At 46.9% G+C, this 20,492-nt stretch overlaps 1 protein-coding gene across 2 annotated transcripts; it reads left to right on the top strand.

The window, feature by feature from the left end:
- Positions 1-1,174: 1,174 nt before the first annotated feature.
- On the top strand, positions 1,175-15,334 carry LOC144152204 (uncharacterized). 2 transcript variants are annotated; one of them, XM_077683437.1, is made up of 6 exons: positions 1,212-1,562; positions 2,064-2,143; positions 4,146-4,229; positions 11,798-11,830; positions 12,793-12,837; positions 15,258-15,334. In XM_077683437.1, the coding sequence occupies exons 1-6, from the start codon at positions 1,424-1,426 to the stop codon at positions 15,285-15,287; spliced, it is 411 nt and encodes a 136-aa protein (XP_077539563.1). In that variant the 5' UTR covers positions 1,212-1,423; the 3' UTR covers positions 15,288-15,334. The 2 variants fall into 2 exon arrangements, with proteins under 2 accessions (XP_077539561.1, XP_077539563.1); XM_077683435.1 differs by lacking the exon at positions 15,258-15,334 and having other exon boundaries at positions 1,175-1,562; positions 12,793-12,870.
- Positions 15,335-20,492: the final 5,158 nt, after the last annotated feature.

The following is a 20,492-nucleotide window of genomic DNA, read 5'->3' as shown; positions in this document are numbered from 1 at the left end:
CAATGAAACATGTTTTTGGGCGATTTGGTTCATGCTGAATGGGAGGCCTATCGCAAAGGAAAGAAGGATGGTGACAGACGAGGCAGGCGCTATTATAAAAAGAGTTTCATTTCGAAGAGGGCTACAGTATGCATATAACAGCTCTACACTAAATAAAAAGAAAGAGAAGATAAAACAACCGGCCTCTGGTAAAGTGCGCACGTTAGCAAAACTTGTTAAAAAATCTCATTTTTTAGCATAGACAGATAGCGCCTGTCTCGTCTGTCACCGCCGTCGTCTCGTTTGCACTGAGCCTGGCATTCATTATAACGGACAGCCAACAACGGCAAAAGTATAGGCGGGTGCCTCGTTTTTGCCAGGGGGCATAAATAAAGACTGACAATCAATGTGTGTGTGTGTGTGTGTGTGTGTGTGTGTGTGTGTGTGTGTGTGTGTGTGTGTGTGTGTGTGTGTGTGTGTGTGTGTGTGTGTGTGTGTGTGTGTGTGTGTGCGTGTGCGTGTGCGTGTGCGTGTGCGTGTGCGTGTGTGCGTGTGTGCGTGTGTGTGTGTGTGTGTGCGTGTGTGCGTGTGCGTGTGCGTGTGCGTGTGCATGTGCGTGTGTGTGTGTGTGTGTGTGTGTGTGTGTGTGTTTAACCATATTTTAACCATATTTGTTTTAATTATAGCTTCAACCATTCTTAGAAAGAAGGTGATGATGTCGTTAAGAAAGTGACGACGAACTGAAAACAGAAGAAAACGATTGCTTGGTTTGTTACTTTGTCTGCTATACCAAGAAAGCATTCCAGCCCGTACAAGTGATAATGTTCTAATGTTGGGAAGGTCCGAACCATGATTCTCGATTTGCGCGGAATGTGACAGGAAAAGAAATTCAAGAGAACTGGAGGAGCAGTTTCCGCTGCGAAAGGATACGTAAGAAACCGCCAAGTCAGCAGTCGATCTGGCCTCTTAAGTTTCGCTAGCACTGACTCAGTCGTGGCGCATTTTCGGCCACTGAGCACGCTTGGATTGACGCTTGCTTGAAACGGCTAACGCAACCCCTTGTTGTGCAAGTCCACCCTTTCCATTTCTTCCGCGAACGCCGCGTGGCCGGAAAATGTGCATCCGAGCCTGCTACGATACAGAAGAGACGCAACACCTCCCCTCCAAAGTTCGCAACGTGTTTTCCTGTAAGGGGAGATTTTTTAGAGCAACGATATTCGCTTCTAGCCGATCCGTTCTCGCCTTTTTCAAACAAAGCGCCTTGGCATTGATTCATCGGGTCGGTACGAAGGGGGCTGTTAGTCCAGGAGTCAACGATTGCTCGCCTTTGTCCTTTCCCGCCCCTCTTCCGTCCATATATCAAGGGGACGAGAGCCCACGGCCCTTAGACATACAGGCGCTGATTTTGCCAGTAATTCGGAACCTAGTTCATCAGCCTGCAGTCATGAAGGCGATACCCGTGCTCGTTCTTACGTGTTTCCTGGTGGTGCTCGTGGAGAGGGCTAGTGCGACAACTTTCGCGGAGTTCCGGAAAAATCTTTTGAGCGTCAACCCGGGAGTTCTCACGCCGCAGTGCAGGAAAGGTAAGTCGTTTGAGATGAGCGTTATGCCCAAATTTACCCTGGAATGCGGAGTACAACCTGGTACTCTCAAAGCCTGCAGTGGAAGCAGTGCTTGAGTGCGTAGGCATACCATCGCATTTACTCCATATCTAACGTCCACGTCGACGTGTAATCAACATTACAGATTTGGAGTTAAAAATGCCCGTTCCGCTACCGCGACTGTTGATCTGGCCTTGAGAACAAGACATCGCGAATATAGGAAAGCAGGTTTGGCTGGAAAACAGGCCCGTAGTTCCTTCGCCACACACCATTCATCTCGCTTTTGTATGTTATATAAAAGCAGCTAAGCAGCGGGTCACACTGCGGCGTAAGTTTTAAGCAGCCGTCATTGCCAACCTGTTGAATGTAAAGAGCGTAAGAACTATACCGTGCGAGGACGTGATTATATATTTCACGAGTATGCATTAACGAATCAACAGGTGAAGGAAATTACCGTATAACTAGCCTAATTTTCTTTTTCAGTTTTCAAGAACTGCAGCGTGAAGATGTTTAGCCTGATGAGCATACTTGACGTGCTGAAACAACGCTGGGACGAATATAGCGTACGTGTTAAGTATTTTGTTACCCACCGTATGTTTTTACCACGCACAGTCCTTGTCAAAATTTTCTGCACCGTGCCAAAAGCACGTAGGCCACAAAAAACTTCAGCCTACAAGCTTACCTCTCGAGCAAGGCGACACGTTTTATGCCATAAATATGGAGAAAGCACTTTTTTACTATCATAAAATATTCTGGTCATCAGTAGACACTAGGCTTTTGCTTTGAATTCTTTGGTGTCCGTAAACCTTTGGCATGGCCTAGAAAATTTTGACGAAGGCTGTACCTGATCATGTAAAAAAAAAATTACACCATCTACCCGTAGGGGAACCCTGAGCAGTATGCAAATCAGCCATGGGGTCGATTCAATTGCTCATTAGTTTTCAGTTCGTCGTTTCCCCTAGGTTGAGGTACGTAGCTACCGTTATATTTACATTTTGGTTTCCATGGTAACTACCACACTTTTCACTTACCGGAACTACGAAATGGGAAATTGCGTTGAGCCCATGGCTGTTTCGCATACTACTCAGGGTTCCCCTACGGGAAGATGGTGTAATTTTATTAGATGCGACGGGGCTATGTCCTTCCCTTGTCGTTGTTGTGTCGTCCACACTTCCACTGCGCATGCTCGGCTTGCTGAACGCCCGGTGGTGTCTTACCCTTTAATGGCTCCTGGAGTGACAGTGTTACCTGTGTCTTCCTGGGCAGGCGCGAGATGAGCCGAGCATGCGCAGTGGGGGTGTGGACGGTACCACAACAAGGGAGGGACATAGCCCCGACCATGAGATGCTGGAGCGACAGTGTTACCGGTGTCTTACTGGGCCGGCACGATACGAGCACGAGTCCCCTTAAAGGGCTCCTAGAGCGGCAGTGTTGCCGGTTCTTCCTGGGCCGGCGGATGGACGGACGACGGATGACGGACGACGGAGCCGAGAGCAAGAGATGCTTTGCATCTAAAAATTTGTCTTTCACGCTGTCTATTTTCTGAATTCTATTATCTGGGGGCCTTTTCAATCTAACCATTATGTTAAAACTGACCGCTTTCACCAAACCGCTGAAGTAAATTATTTCACCTAATGATGGGCAGGCGCCTCTCTCGCTCAGTGGCCGCATACCTACTCGTCGCACAAGCTGTAGGTCCATAATTTTTATCACTGCCAAAATAGCCCCAATTGCACACTGTAAAGAGGGGTCGTCAGTTGTTTAGCGTTAAATACTAACTATAATTCCTTGTCCCGTCACAAATTGATTCGAACCACAGAAGCAGCAAAATGTCGCTGCCGCTAAGCTTAAAAGTACTACCGACTTCGGCCTGTCTGCAGTAAGGACAGAGCGTCGTGGGGACGAGATAAGACCAAAGGCTACCAGGAACAGCCTGCTGAATATTGTCGTGGTTAACATATGGGAAGACGCAGACTATTTATGAAGAAGACATGCACTTTCAACCACTTAGGAACGGCAGGAGGACTGCCGTAGCTGTTAGTCTCAGCGTCCGAGAAGTTTCGCGTAACCCTAGACTGAAGAAAAGCGCGGGCAATGAGTGGCTGAATAAGCGAACAAGTCGGCATTTAAATCACGTAGCATGCATCTCTGCCCTATTCCTGACCAATTCCCCGTGTTGCTTCGTGGGCGCATGGATATGAGTGTGGAACTCGAATTGAAGTAAATAACTCTGAGAAGAGGCTGGTTTTCAGTTCGGCGTCGAACGCGATTTCAAACTCAATCGCGAACAGCTCTTCCACCAGAATGAGGCAATGCTGGATAGCTTGTTTTAATAAAAGTACCCTCCTTCCGCCGCGCGCTAATTCACACGCACCATGCTATCCAGGGAAAATTTTAGAATGTTTGTGTGGACCCAAAATGTGGACCCATGCACAGGCAAGTTTGGTCCAGGTAGAAAAACTTCAAGATATAAATGTGTAGTATATCGCATCACTGGTGCATCCCACGAAATTACAATCTTACCTTGGAATGGATTTCTTTTAATGTTTTTTTTTTGCTTCACAGGCAATACCTTGCATCAATCACATGCTTGCTACTGGATTCCCGAATTTCAACAGCGAGTGTTCCATGAGTGGACACTACGGACAGGTATGGGAACTGCTTCAAAACGCTTACTTTGTTAAGGCTGTTTTAAAGTAACAATTGCTTTTAAAGCAAAGCTTTAGCGTTCTCACTGATGGCGTGTGTAACACTAAAATGCCGAAGTGAAAGAAAGAAACGCTTGCCGTCGCCAGACTCGAACCTGCGTCCCTCGCGTTGTAAGGCCGGCGTCTATCTGCTTGCTCCATTTCGACGTGCTCGAAACGGTTCGGAAAACTTGGATGACAACCGAAGAAACTGTCACGAGGAAGCTTCGCGTTCAACCATCGTCGTCATTTGACGAAGGAGTGCATGATTTTTGATGCAAGCGAATTCGTACAAAATTGTTCGATAGAACCAGCCGTCTTACCTAGCTTCACTGTTAGTGCCGCATTTTATCGACTACAGGCACGCCCGTATTGCTCCGAACCCGTAAAACTTGTGAGATCATGAAAATATATATATATATATAAACAAATTCGCTTTAAACGAAAGATTGCTTTCTCAGAACAACACTTATGTCAATTTTTGCGCAAATTTGAATAGAGAAAAATAGGCGACACACTAGCAACTTTCTCGCACTTGGCGCGTGACGTGACGTGTCTACTTTACGTGATTGCCTGATGAGGCCGAAGAAAACGATTGTAAAAATAATTAATTGTGAGATTGCCACAGAATGTTGTGGATATATTAATACGCAATAAAGTTTTAATGTAACAGCAAGGTGATATAACAAATTACTACTTTATTTTAACGGGAGGATAATCATAAATCAAAGGCTACCAGCAGCTGTGCGAACGGCGGGTGCGCAGCGAAATAGGTAGCTTAAGCATAGCGGGTTCGGTCCGCTAACGCTACGGCGGCGGGTGGCGGGGCCCGACTAGGCAGGTGCACATTTGTTCCAGTAGGGTGGATTGGTTCCGCGGACCGGCCTTCGCCATGCCCGCGCATTCGCTACACTGAGGGGCAACCTCCTCGCCCTCCCCGCGCGCGCCTGCGCAGTCGGGTCCCGGTAACCTGCCACCGTAGCGTGATCCACCGCTAGCCGCTACGCCAAAATTTTGTACTGTCTCGAGTGATTCCCGTGACAGCGTGGTACCTTTTGAAGTCGGGAAAATTACGAAGAAATCGCTCCTGCCATTTTCTCAGGAGGCGCTGAGGGTAAATCTAAGTTCACGCCGTACAGCCCTAGCAAAGTTCATCGCCCTAAGCACGAACGCAGTTCATGGCTATGCCTTTATGAGCTGAGATTACATGTTTGAAAGCCCTGCTTTCAAATTTAAAACATGTTTTTCTTCGGCTACTTAAACTATGTCTGTCTTTCTCCCTTCCTGCATGTATGTCCCTCGATTCAGCCAGCCGGGCAAAACATGAAAGAATTTTCGGACGAGGCGTTTATATAGGCAAAACTTTGCTTAACTATTAAATCTGGAAATACACTTCATACTTCTTAACGTTGTTGAACGAAAATAAAACAATAAGCATATTTGAGGCAATACATCAATACATAGCGTGAATTAGCAGCGTTTTTTTATTGGAAATGGATGTGTGCTTGCTATTTGCGATACCAAATTAAACAAAAATTCGCGCTGAAAACAACGTTTTGACCCAAAGATACAACAGGTGCTTGAAAATGACTCTAGACTCACGGCGGCATTACGAGAAGCCCAACAGTAACGAACGGTTCAAATAGAAGCGCGCGAGCAGTGGAACGAGGGAAAATTGAATTGACCCGAGCAATCCTCCGCCGTGTTTATTTGGGGAGGAGGGAGACCACAGGGGAAGAGAGGGAGTGGTGGGCGTTAGAGAGAGCAGAGGCATTTGCGTAGCAGGGGCGGCAGAAGACGCTTTTCTTTCGACGACATTTGCAGCCAAGCCAGCAGATACGCGGCCAATTTTTTGAGCGAGGTGTGATCCCTGATTGCAAACTTCTGTTTTCTTTACGGTGGTGCAGAGTCAAGCTTCTGACCTCCTATTCCCGGCTACTCCTGCAAATGCGTCATACAGCTTTCTCCGCTTCATATAACAGCACAGTGAGCGGCTAATTTGCAATACACCCCTTTAAAAACATTACAATAGAACCTACATATAGTGAACCTGGATATAGCGAAGATATGAATATAGTGTAAGGAAACCGCTGTCCCGTTTTTACACTCACAGACCTTTGGGTATTTTTCCCCTATACAGTGAAGACGGTTATAGTGAAGAAACGGATATAAAAAATATATATATCATCTAGAATTCACTATACTTAAGGTAAGAAATTCAAAAGCGGTGTCACCGTTAAACGAGCGTCTGGGTTTGCAGGGCTCGGAGCTTTGTCTGGGAACCAGCAGTAGACATTTTCTAGTTCTGGATCGAGAATCGCTTCCCTGTTCCCGCCCAAAAGCCCTACAAACGTCAGTTTTCGTTTCCGTGAACTGCTCCAGTGAAAGGGATCCGAGTGAAAGGGATGCACAAGAACTTCAGTCGTTGGCATAGAGAACAGTGGCAGTTTCGAAGAGTTCGTGCAATGTGGCAATCAGACGTCAAGCTCCCATGTATTAAAGGACAATACAATATGCGATGCCATCCAATGCGAGATTGCCCACCAAGTACCACTCCAGGCAAAGTACCTGATGAAAAAGTGACGATGCCTCCAAGCAGACCTCCAGTCATATCGGCCCTTGGTATCATTAGAACAGCACTGCACACTCTAGAGAGAGAGAGAGAGAGAGAGAGAGGGAGAGAGAGAGAGAGTGAGAGAGAGAGAGAGAGAGAGAGAGAGAGAGAGAGAGAGAGAGAGAGAGAGAGAGAGAGAGAGAGAGAGAGAGAGAGAGAGAGAGAGAGAGAGAGAGAGATGAAACGTTTATTGAGCTGTAAAGGCAGGAGTGGATTCCCAGTTCAGGAAATCATGTGTTGACCGCGCGTTGTAGCCCGGGTTACAAGTAGTGCTTGGTCCTCCAGGTGACCCCTAGTTAACAGTATCTCCCACTGCTCAGCGGAGAGGGTTTTGGAAGGGGGGTAGGTCGGGGTTTTCCTTGCAGTCCACAGTGTTATGGCGGAGAGACACGTAGTGGTGACTACAAAGCCTTCGCACGCATTGAGACACTTTTAACAGCTCCTGATCCAGCATCCGTCTTAACCAACGATCCTGCAACACTTCCGACTACTGCACTGCGAATACCACCCTTAATAAAAAAGGTTTTGCGTGGAAATTTCAGTGAAAAACCAATTATTTTTAACTAGAAGGTATTTCAAACCAAGTAGCTGCGGGAAAAAGCGTATATTGATATAGCGAAAACACTGATATCGTGAACTCTCTTTACGATCCGACCCACTTCGCTAATCGAGGTTCTACTGTAATTCCTGCGTAATATCGGGATCACCTTACGTCATACTAAAATGTAGCGAGGTATCAGCTGCCCAGTATTTCGGAACAAGGAAAGTCGTATGTTGCCTTGAGGGTTCCTTTAAAGACGGGAGGTGTGCTGAGGGGTTATGGACCCAGTCAAGCTGATCCTGTGAAGGCTTTTCGTCCGTGCTCCCAAAATAGCGGAGAACGATGTTGAAAAAATATTATTTGATTTGACTTGAATATCAAATGTCATATGCCATATTGTGTCCAGCTCCTTAAAAGAGTATTTTTGTTGAAGTTGGAGGCAGTGCTTAGAATCACGCTGCACAGTATGTTCTCTTCTGCCGCCAAACAGTATGTTTAGGCTTCCTCTAATTAGTCAATTAATGAATAGCACACAATACACGGCACAGTTGCGGCCACAAATGAGACTGAAAAACTGCCTGTAGTCTCCGTTTAAGAACCTAAGATATTTTTAGGGATTCGTAAAAACACGTTTAACGTTTTACACCCTTACGAGTGAGCGTCCGCAAAATTTCGCGTTATTTAGCATCTACATCATTCAGGTTATTTTGGATGGCTCCTCGAAAGCACAAAAACCCGGTCATCGTAGGCTTGAGGTGATCCCGGTAGAGACTGTTGAAAAAAGAAAAGCTGGGAAAGCTCGCGAGAAAGGTCGAACGAAAGCGCCTGAAGGCTGCCAAGTGGCTGTACCTGCGCAAACAGCCCGCGAATCCTCGGTGTCTGTGCACACAGCTTTTGAGCCGATCCGGTTTCTCGTACAGCGATGATCGATAGGCGAAACTGTGCTTTCGGGCCTCGCGCGCGTTTTTTTTTTTTTTTTCCTCATTCCCGTGATGCGAAGTACACCTACTCTCAAAATACAAGGCTTCGGCCCGCGTCGCGACGCAATTTCAAAAATCAAGGAAAGGCATTCTATAAGATTGGCTGTAATCTTAGAAGCGTATTGCTTCTATCCCCGTATAATTGCAGGAAGAGTATTAGTTGATAATTTGATAATCTTAAACTGATGAAAGATGCTGATTCTGCGGTTTGCTCCGGCTAATGCTGCTGTTAAATTTGCTGCTGCTACTACTACTATTACTACTCCCCCCCCCCCCCCCCACGCACTACTAGAAGTGCTGATACTACTACTAGTGCTACTAATACTACCCCCCACACTACTACAACTGCTGCCACTACTACTAGCATTACTATTTCTACTATTGCTTCTGCTACTTTTACTATTGCTGCTACCACTATCACTATTGCTGCTGCTACCAATACTGCTATACTTTATACTACTGGAGCTCCTAGTTGTACTACCAATCTTACAACTACTTCCACTTTTACTGCTTCACTGCTGATATTGCTAGTAGCACTATTATTAAGACAAATAAAAATATGACAGCAATAATAATTGGGAGAGTTCAATTCAGGAGGTTAGTTCGCTACGTTAGCCATGAAATTTGGTTGCTATTACCGGCCGCGCCTATTTGGTAGTGAATACGGGCTGACACCTATCTTTAAACCATGTTTACAGAAACAACGAAAAGTTTGTCTTGTTTGCACAGTGTGCAGGTAGAGTTTCTGAGAGTTAACAAAGTATAGGTTTGGGCGAGTCGGTATATCATACTTGAATGTTCAATGCGCAAACTACACCAAGACGAAGAAAGAAGACGAGACAATGTGCAATTGTCTGGTCTTCTTTCTTCGTCTTTTTGTAGTTTCCGCATTGATCGTTCAAGTTTCCGAGAAGTTCGCAAGGTAGACGGGCAGTGTGTACGAATAAAAAAACGGAAACATCAAACAAGCCATATTCAAAACAGAACTGTGGCGTGGTACTTTCTGTCATTTGACTACATTTGGGAAACAATTATTGTCGCTGAGTTCCTTGGATTACCGTATTTACTCGCATAATGATCGCACCCATGAAGAATGTCGTCAAAGATCGATTCTTTTTATTTCCCCCGCGATAAACGCACCCCGAACTAGCCTCTGCAATATGTCGTATGTGTGCCAAGTCTAGCTGATGATGGTCGTGTGTACCTCTGTTTCCTTCCCTTTCAAAGCGGACATGGCTACGTTATTGCGGCAGACTCGCCGATATTAGCGATATCGACAAGCATGCGTTCAATATTGATGAGGAAGAAACTCTCACTAAGTGAACATAATGTGCTCACAATACAAACAAAAAAACGCGCTCAGGTTGCTGTGCCGGCAGCCATGCCGGTTTTGATGTGCCACATTGTGACAGTGGCAGCCACCTATTGGCCGAACAGCTGTCACCTCGCAGCAAACTCCTTCCGGCGCGTTCCGTAATTCATCAAAAACTCTGCATTTTGCGTCACTTTGCAAAGCGGCTGCCGGTGGTGGTCGGAGTTTTTATTATGTTGTTATTAATTATTTTTATTATGTTCATGAGACCTATGGTAAAAATTTTTAACCACAACTTGCTTGCGTTTTCTAAGCTCAAAAATTTTTCGCGAAAAATTTATTCCGCGTAATGAACGAACCCCTACATTTCCATCAAATTTTTTTCAAAAGAAGTGCGTCATTGCGCTAGTAAATATGGTAAAACGCAGGTAAAAACGTAAAAATGAAAAGTGGGCACCCAAGGCCATCGTAGCCTGGAAATCATGCCGCGGTGACACGGGGGTCAGGTCTTCTCCCCCCCCCCCCCTTCTCTCTCTCTCTCTCTCTCTCTCTCTCTCTCTCTCTCTCTCTCTCTCATGCCATGCGAGGGGACTATCTAACTGCTCATTTCCACAGCTTCGCCGATTCTCATCAAGAGTGTCACGTTTACCCTTGTAGCCGCGAAACACGTTTTAACCGAAGCTGTTCAGCAAATATTAATTTTTTGTTTTCCGCAGGTAAACATACCAAGAAATTGCCGAGCGCACGCACGTGAGCGCGGGCCTCGCGGTGACCGCCTAGCAGTTAACAAAACCATGAAAATGTCTAGCGCTCGTGTGCGCGTGCCTTGCGAGAACCGCCCAGCGCCTCGTGCGCCCGTTCGTCAAGCCAAGTATACCCACTGAGGGAAATTCGCCAAGATTGCAGCGATCGCACGGCAGTTAAAGAACAAAGAAAATGCCAAGCGCTAGTGTGCGCGTGCCTCACGGTGACTGCCCAGCGTCACCGGCGCACCTTTGTCAAGCCAAGCATACACACTGAGAGAGATTGGCCGAGATTGGCCAACTCCATCGTTCGCCTTAATCGTGTAATCACTTGTTCGGGACGGGAAAGACTCCAGTGTTTGCCGTAATTGTGGCAACACTTGCTCGAAACGAGAAAGACACGTCATAGCGCACGCCCCTCCAAGTTAATGTCCAATGATTGTCACTTCCAACGGTACGGTACGGTACGGTACGGTACGGTACGACAACTTTATTGATAGTGCCTGCAGACGGCTTGTCGCCCTGGTCTTGTTAGGGTACTTCGCCGCGACGCGGCCTTGACGTCGTCTCGGTTGGTGTCGCCTCTACTTTGGCCGCGGCCCCGCTACTTCCTCGGGTCGACCACGCCTGCCCCTGGTAAAAAAAAAAACGAAAGAAGCTCACACTTATGGCAACAATGATGGAGTAAAGATCGTTGCGGCAGCGAAGAAGGAGCAAATCGGCTGCGATCGTGGACTCAGATCGTCTTGATGGTCTTGAAGGTTGCGTACAGCTGCGCTATCTTCAAGTCTTACGCGTTAGTGTGAGCTTCCTTAATTTTTTTTGTGAGAGGTTACAACCGAAAGTATTATATAAGACCATCAGTACGTTCGAAAAAGTAATCAGCTTAGTTTATAAATAAACTTTTATCGGAAGATGTAGGCTGAAGGCAATGCTCGAAAAGTCAAGACAAACAAGTCGCACCCAAGATTCTGCATTTAAGCGCGCCTTGTAAATAACTAACCAAGCACATCGTCTGAATAATTTGTCATTGTTCTTAAATGTTCATACGATAGCAATCTCTTTTCGTCGGGTAGTTTTCATTCGAAAAATGACAAAATTTACATTTTTTCCATTTTTCTTTTCTGAACGGTAATTCAGTTCACAAAGAGGGGTAGCAATTTATATGGGCTTCAGCGCTATTCAAGACCTCTATGTACAAGGTTAGCGGTCGTTTTCTGGCATTCGCAGCTGTTGTCAATGTAGCAGACTCTAACTAATTATTGTTTCATTTGAGGTCGGACACGTAAATGGCACCCTGCCCACGCATGTCCTTTTAAATGTGTTTCTTTCTATTTCAGTCAGTCCAATGCATGATGTCACCGGAAGCATTGGTGAGTAATCAACCCACTTCAGTCATTATCGCCGAGCTAGGAGCAGAGCCTTTCCGTTTTTTTTTTTTTGCGATACCGTTATATCTTTATGTTTTATAAAGCGCGCGAGGTACAAAACATCCTTGCCACGGACCAATAATCCCTAATCGCACAGATTTTCATAGCGCGATGCGCGAGCCGGGGATCACGCGCCAGGAAAAAGAAACAGAAGTGTGAGAGAGGCGTTGGACGAGGGTTCTGAGAAAGGGCAACGCAGCGCGCTCTGGGAAAGGGAAGCAGCAGCGCCGAAGGAGGGTTGCCCTCTGCAGAACGGGCAATACCAGCCGCCTTGAGAGGGGCGCGTACCGACGGGGTGAACAGAAGGCTCCTGGCGATGGCAAGCAAGCTGAACGAGTTTCGGAAGCTGCTGTCCTAAGGGTTGCTCAAGTCGTGACGGGCAAATTTCCACAGAAAGTTTGACAGAGAGTTTCGCAGAAAATTCCGCAGGACTTGAAGACAAGATTAACAGAAGATGCTAGTAGGTTGTTCCCCTTCACATTCTTACAAAATCTGACTAATTTTTTTTCTTCTTTCGCCACGTGTTTATGCGGCTTGATAAGGCAGCGAAGGTGATATGAAACTCACCCTAGAGTTACTTTGTGGGATACCCATGGAATACCTAGAACTAATCTGGAATACCTAATACAAAGTTGGTATTGTTGCGTACCGAAAAACTAGTTAACCCTAATCACGTGAATCATTCACGCACACACACAGACACAGACACACACACACATATATATATATATATATATATATATATATATATATATATATATATAATGTAATCTTTTTTGTTTGATTGATTAAAATGTTGCCTTCCCTCCTCTGCTATACTGCTGTTCCTCCATACTGTCGTCTCCATAATTTATTCCCGCAAAGTTTTAATTAAGCCCATTCTATGCGGTTTGTTCCAAATGCAGGCCATCGCTGGAAAGAAAAATGAAGAGAACATCCTTCCAGCGTTCGTAAGCATCTCATTTTCTTCTTCGCTTCCTTAGACCGTCTCTTTTGTTCCTTCAGGCGTTGTTGGGCGTCGAAGCAGGTGTAAAATAAGGCTGAGAGTTCATCGTTTCATATTGTGTGCGTGTTCGATGATCGGGCAGGTTTGTGTGCGTCTCAAAGCGATAAAACGCACACAGAAATGCTTCACTGCAGGTCTTACAAAAAACGGAAGACAAAACAAGTTACCATACCGATACATATAAAAATTTTAATTCGAAAGCCTCAGGGGACCCACTGGGCGAAAAATTCCGCGTTCTGAGCAGCCCGTGGCCGCAAAATTCCAAGTGTCTTCAGCTGAAGAAAGAAAAGCTGTGACAGGAACGGGCATTGAACCGAGACATGTGCGGCGTTATACAAATGTCTTGATCTGTAGAAAATGAGGTAGATCTACTCTTTGGTGTGGTGATATTGATTGGCCTCCATAACATTTGGAGTTCGAGAATGGCCTGGCTCCAGGGAGGCCGACGCGACACTGTTTCGGAGAGAGCGGATCCAAATTTGTCGAAGTTCAGAAAGAAACGGATCCCGTTCCTAAGGGGCTCCCAGAAGCTGAACCTTTGACCCCTCTCCTAACGACAAAGCCGGCTCACTACTGCGCTGGCAGCAATTAGCATGTTTCATCAGTAAATGTTATTTTGTTTTGTTGGTGCCATGATAACATGTTTCATCTATGAATACTGTTTGTTTGTTGGATGTTGAGTCCTCTGTCATAAACGGGAAGCAAAAAAGAAAATTACACCATCTTCCCGTGGGGAACCATTAGGAGGATGCGAAGCATCATGGGGGTTCCGTGTAGGTTCTATTGTGTTGCCGTTATGTTGTTTCATTTATCGGAGCACGAATGGAAACGTAGTGTGAAACCCCATGTAGAGACAGAGAAATGTAGAGAAATGTAGAGACAGCGAAGAAACCGACACCCGCGTTACCTTTTCGAACAACTCCTGGTTCTCGTCTTTCTTTATTGCGTGCTCACGCTCCTACCCCGCTGCCCGCCATTCTTCGCCCTCTTCTCTGATTGAGCTGCAAGGCGCGTAGCGCTTGCCGCCACAGCTTTCCCGCAGGAAATTCAACATCCTCCTCTAAAGTTTTCAGTTCGTCGTTTCCGTTGACGTTCAGCTTCGAGTGCCTTCGTTGCATCAGTAGCTTCTTGACGTAGTTTGAATGAGTGAAGTGCTTAAGGCGCGTTCGTAGCACATGCTCCCGTCTCGGTTTGTAGAGCAGTGGGAAGAGCGCCACGTAGCTCCCGTTGCGGCCAGAGAGTCGTGGGATCGAAACCGGGCGCCGCCTAACTATTTCTTGTTATAGTGGACTGCGCTGACGTCAGGCCAAACGCTGACGGGGCTGAAGAGACGCGCATGCGCAGTAATGTGCGGACGGCGAACAACAACGACAACAAGGGAGGGAGGGACACAGCCCCAAGCATGAGATGCTTCGCATCTAAAACCACTACTCTACGCCTTCGCTACACTTTTCAGAAGCTTTGAATGCGAAAGCGTTGCGGTTTCCCCTGGCTGTACTTCCCTATTACATCGGGTATGTGTCATGCTGCTTCTATGAAGCTACCTCATCTCAGCATTTGGTTAGGGATAATCTTCGGGCAGGTTACACATCCAGTCAAAGGGATTGGTCAATGGCGATGAAGGCTGCCGTCAGTGGCAGCAACACGAGACTCAAACCCAGGGACGTATGGTGGCCGGAAAGTGACTACACTATTTTACGGCTAGGCCACACAGAACATGGCTTTATAAGCACACCTAAGTCTGCGTCCGTGCTTTCAAAGCGAAAGCTATTGGGCCTCCCCTGGAGATAATCTACTTCTACATGTCGTATGCTGGTTCCACGAATCTATCATAATACAGAGCCGTAGCTTCCCAGTAAGGAATTCTGAACTGTCTTCCGAATCGTCGCATACTTATTTGCAAATGATGATGTCAGCTGCCGCGAAAAGCTCATGGCCGATTCGCTAATTCGTATTTGGCTGCGACACCACCATGCCAACCCACAATTTCTACGTACTTCCACACGGCATTGGCCAGTGAAGATACAGTCGGCGTCATAGGCTCACCGATATTCCCATTGCTATAATGCTTTCGCTGTAAAGCCACGTATTTTTACCCCCAGTATTTCCTTACTTCTTGACTCGCTACAAATCATGATATATAAACCTTTCCCTGTTCCGAGCGCAAACGCTTGAACTGTGCACACAACCATCCAACTAAAAAGGGACCATGCAAGCGCTGCTTAATTTCCAGCCAAACTGAACAATCGCAACATGGGTGGATTTGCCCTTAACGTATTTGACTGCGTTAATAAGACTCAGCAGGGATAAAAGTACAAACATTTGAATAGTATTCCTGCTAACCTCTCATTTTTTTTCTTTTAGAAATGCCTCATCGACAACGCCAGCCCCTGAAGCGACAAGCCCGTCAACAACACGGCGTATAACTCCTTCTGGCGCCACTCCTCATCTTCGAGATGAATAAAGGCGCTTCGAAGCCCACGTTTTCTTTTTTCCGTTGCCGATCGCTATGACCTCACCAAATTCGATGTGAATGCCGAAAAACATTTCACTGCCAGAAAAACGCGAAAACTATTTGCAAAGGGGCGTATAGCCCATCTTAAAGGGAAATTGAAGTGAATTTGCCAAAACTTGTATTTTTGTTTGCATTGCATGGATTGGCTTAAATGAACACGCTTTTCGTCGTTTAACCGGTCCGTATGCACTTCCCCGGCCCCGCTCCCACTTTAAAACACAGGCAGCCTGTTCAGTGGCGTCGACTGCAGACTAACACCTTCCCGCATCCCGCATTGTGCCACCTCCACTTCCCCCACGCCATACTGCCACACACGTGCACGTGGTGCGGCGCGCCTTTTGCTTCCCTCCACCACATAGTGGGCGTGTGCCCCTCGAACCCCCCCCCCCCCCCCCTCCTTCCTACTCTGTCTCTTCCCCTTACCACGGTAGAACAATGGGAGGCTACTCTGCTCAGCCCCGACCAACAAGTTCACGAGTGTGTGATTCAGCTGGCCGAACTCGCCGCTAGGTACCACGGGCTCCTGGCCGTCGACTAGGGGACTGTAGTGTGCCGGTGCTCCCAGACGGTGCCTCTTTCTTAACAGCTCTAGATAAATAAAGTTTTTACCACCACCACCACCACCGGTCGTTAAAGCAGTATTTATTTACAAGGCCGTGTTTAAAGTGCCGTCCGGTGGTATTATAAGCATTCCGCTATATTGACGTCCACCGGCGTTTTATAAAAAAATGGCCGAGTCTGGCAGTATATCGCTCTAGATAACATAAAGGCAGGCAACCTAACCTAAATATAACATAGCATGACCTAACGCACACAAAAAAATCATTTAAAACACGAGAACTAGCCTAAGCTATAAAAATTGTAGTTCAATTTAAAGATGAAAAAAAAAATTGAGGTCGAGCCAGTATCGAATCTCTATCCATGGGATTAGGAAGCTAAGTCGGATCCTCTTCACTAAAACTACACACGCGTTGGCCGGAGCTTGTCTAGTCATATATTCTAATGTCTTCGCACGGCACTCTAGCCACGCCTGCAGCGATCAGCTAGAGTGCCACCGGACGGCACTCTAGACACTGCGTATTTATAAAGCCTGAAAGAAGAAGTAATACTAACAATACCATGCGACTATTGCGGCTGCCGCATCAACAAAAGTTAGTTGGTGCGGCCGCCCAGTGGCGCGCATACGAGATGCGGTGTGATTGGACATATCCAAAATTAGAATTTAAACCCTTCTTGATACCTCAGTAATTGGCATACCGAGCTTCTGCCATGGTGTCGGCTGTAAAATGCGTTAGGTAAGCCGGACAGCATGACTTGGAATGGTAACGATCACTAGCCGAGGCGCACGCAGTGGATGAACGCCCTCCAGGTCACCGTAGACGCTAAAACGCAATGCGCTTTCCCCCACCTTTAGAGCTTGCCTGGCTCGTGCCTGTATCGTAAGAGGCGTGTTCGCAACAGGCTGATAGTCGCCTGATTCGGCACTGTGCCCGCAAGAAGTCGGTGCTTATGTCAACATTACGCCAACAAGAACTCGCCAGCGCGTCAGTGTCAGTGTGCACGCGTTCGGCGAACTCGCTCGTGGAGCAACGAACGTTACAGAGCACAAATGCTGATTTGATTATAGAAAACGTTACCCTATAAGAAATAAATCAACTTAAAAAAGATGCGCTATCATGCGTTGAAACTTGCGAATTGCAGAACAATACACCTAAAAGTCCATGACCACTCGCCCACAAGCCAGCGCTGTCAGGAACGCCAATACAAAGCCCATATCGTATGGTTTCTTTGCATTTTTATTTAATTTTAGCGCCCCAAGCAGCTTAGATGACTATTTCGTGAATAGTGATCGTGAAGTAAGGGTCCCCCAAATTTCCACAAATATCTCTTCTCTAGCGACTGCACTCATTAGGAAAAAAAGCCATCGGAGATCTGTGATCGTGCTGCCGACCGCTGTGCTTGTTCACCCAGCGCAAAAAGCGCTTCCCGAACCTTGGTTTTACGCTGTACAATAAAAGTTTCTGTTGATTCCAATTCCGTAGTACTTATATTACTTCGCTGACTTGGTTGGTTGGTCAAAACTTTAGTGAATGCCTGCAGAGCTTCCGCTGACCAGGCCTAAGTAACCCGCTTGGGACGTCGCCGCTGGCGTCGAAATACTGCCGCTTCACCGCCTCAGAGGCCTGCTGGACGGCCCATAGTTGATCGTCGAGGCTGGGGCTGCACATGGCAGCGGAAATCCGAGGCGGGGGTGTTCCGGAGTTAACACCGTGCGGATCTTTGGTACAATCCCAGAGCATGCGGTTGAAGCTGGCTACTTCTTTGCGGCAGACCTTACACTTGTTCCTCGCGTTTATTTCGAGGATACATTCTGTGATAGTGTGCCGGGCTAGGGTACGTACGCGTCTGCAGTTGCCTAAGTGCGACCGCCTGTGACCTGCCCGGCTTGTCGCTGGGCGGAGCGAAGGTCCGTCGGAGCAAGCGGAAGGCCATGGTGATGTCGTTGTCGCTCGTCATTCGGTCCTTGGTGCTGTACACTCTAAGAAAAAAGGGTGTGGTAGTTTCTCCCTTAAGGGTGGAACAGGAATGTATCATATATTTCTCCCTAAGAGGTAGAAAGGTTCTCCCTTTAAGAGGGAGGAGCGTGTTTCTGCCCCTAGGAGTGAAGGAAGATTTCCCCCTTTTGTGAGCTAATGAAGGAGTGTTCCTCCCCTGGCAGCGTCACCCAAGCAAGGCTTGTCATGCGAGAAAGGCCTAGCGAGCTGATCGGTTTGAGGACCGAGGAAGTACAAATACGTAGGTTACCGTGGTTGTGTGCGCTTAAAATGCGCTAAAATAACAAAGAAATTACCTACCGAGCACCAGAACTGCGGTTAGCAAGCGATGTCGCCAATCGTATACGCGCGACTTCTTGCATTCGTCTCGCTGCGCGCCCCGCCTACGCGTTCATAGCGAACGCGCCGCCGTAAACAAAGTACAGTCAAAACCGAATATAACGAACCCGGATAGAGCGAATTATGCTATATATCGAACAAAAATAAATCAGCTACGAAAATACACGCGACACACATTCCTTATTACGAACTTCACATCTGATATATCGAACTCAGCGTGCGTAGAATGGCCGCCAAAATGCGTGGTCTCGGAGCAGCGATTGAGATTTTGAACGGTCGCGACGTCTGAGCAAAGGCCGCGACTGAGACATTGCGCCTCGTATGGAGTGACATGACGCCCGACACTTTCCGTAACTGTTTCCGAAGCGCGGAACTCATGACGGAACCCGCCCAGTCAGTGAGTCCGGACCAAGGCGGCAGCTCGCCAACTTTCCCGATGCTGTGACAAAAGGAGTGTCCTTCGAATATTTCCTGAGTGTCGACGACGACGTTGCCGTCACTGTAAGCCCCTCGAACGCGGGCACCGTCAGCAGCACCGTCGTAATGCTGGTGAAAAGCACCGAGGAGGCAGAGGACTTCGCGAATGAAAGCCATCCGACGCTTAATGAAGTCCTTTCGGCAGTCGATGTCCTCCGCCAATGTTTCTTCAATATTCAAGGACACAGAGTCGTAATGGAGCAAACAATGCCTCGTGTAAAGAATGCTGTGCTAGTTGACGCTGCCAATACCAAAGTGAAAACAAAAATCGCCGCTTTTTTTGGAAGTAGGCAGTTAAGGAGTGAAGGCGAAAAGTAGCTTTACTATTTGCAATGAATTGATTGTTTTGTGTATGGTATTGACATACTTTATTTGGTTCGCTTGTGCATGCGGTGATGGCAAGGGTATTCCCGCGTATTGCGAACTCGTAACAATAAATTCGTTATAGGCGGGTTCGGCTATATCGAACTATTGAATATATCGAACTAATCGTGACGCATATTGCAGTTCGCTATAACCGGGTTTGACTGTAGTCATACCGATTGCTTCCAAAATGCCGCCTTTATTTCCGAAAGGCTCGTAACCCCGCTGTTCACCGCACTCGAGATCACAAGCATCCAGTGCGGCCGTTTGAGAACAACCAGTTGTTGTTAGTCGTCTTACCTTGCTACAACCGATGCATCAAAACGCGGATCGTCTGCAATCTCAGCGCAAAGGCAATGCAGGCAACACGAAAAACGTATCCGTCGCTGTCGCAACCATTGCAACCGTCCGAGCGAGGAGATGACAATGCTCGCACCCTGGCGTGCTCTAAGTAAAGCAACCGTAAACGTTTTAAAATGACCGATAGATGACGCAAAAAAAAGTAGGGGTGGGGAGGGGTAGCTACTAAGCATCACCATCAGTGGGCACTTACTTCAAGGTGTTTGCTTGGTTTCTTTTATGGATAACGTATATTATTACAGCCAACATCACAGAGGCCGCATGTGGGCGGGCACATATTGGGAAGAAACATAGCACAACACAGCGACATACACTTCATTAATGACACTGCCAACGCACAGTACACGCAACACACAATATCGCAAGCATAATACACCACAACATAATAGTACACTTTACACATGTCCGCATGATTTTTTTTTGGACTTAAACAATAACTTTATTTACACATAAATATACACGTCATGCCGAGTGTTACATATGGTTCCGGAGCAGCTCTGACAGTGGATATGTCGGTTACATGTTTGGGGGGTAAGATGACAACGAACGTAAAACCAGGAGAAGAAAAAAAAGGGCAAAGAGACACGAAAACAAAAATACAAGGACAATGAGAACAGCAACACAGGCTCTACAAAAACAAAGGTTGAAAGAATTGTTTGCGTCCTATTGGCTGGCGCTATCTCTCCTGTTTCTCAAAAGAGGACTTGGTCAACGTAGATACGCTGGCCCGTTAAAATATTTGTTGTCCGTCTGAATCGAAGGGCGTCACGGCAAACCGGAGTGCGAGAAGTCTTTAATGACGCTGGGGAGGTTAGGCCGGAAAAGGCACCTAGCTTGCGACACCATATGTATGAAAAAAAAAATTGATGAATTTATGATCATGACTATGATGACGATGATGCGGTCATTAATGAAGTCCTGCTTGAAAAGTCTGGCCACTCTATGGCTCGAGATGCTCATTTAGAGCTAGACCAAGGGCCTAACACGTAA

Source organism: Haemaphysalis longicornis, unplaced genomic scaffold (assembly GCF_048455015.1).
Source record: "Haemaphysalis longicornis isolate Haplotype H1 unplaced genomic scaffold, Haemaphysalis longicornis Haplotype H1 scaffold_9, whole genome shotgun sequence".
Taxonomy (NCBI): Eukaryota; Metazoa; Arthropoda; class Arachnida; order Ixodida; family Ixodidae; genus Haemaphysalis; species Haemaphysalis longicornis.
Note: the sequence above shows the minus strand (reverse complement) of the source record. Positions and strands in the feature narration are given on the sequence as shown.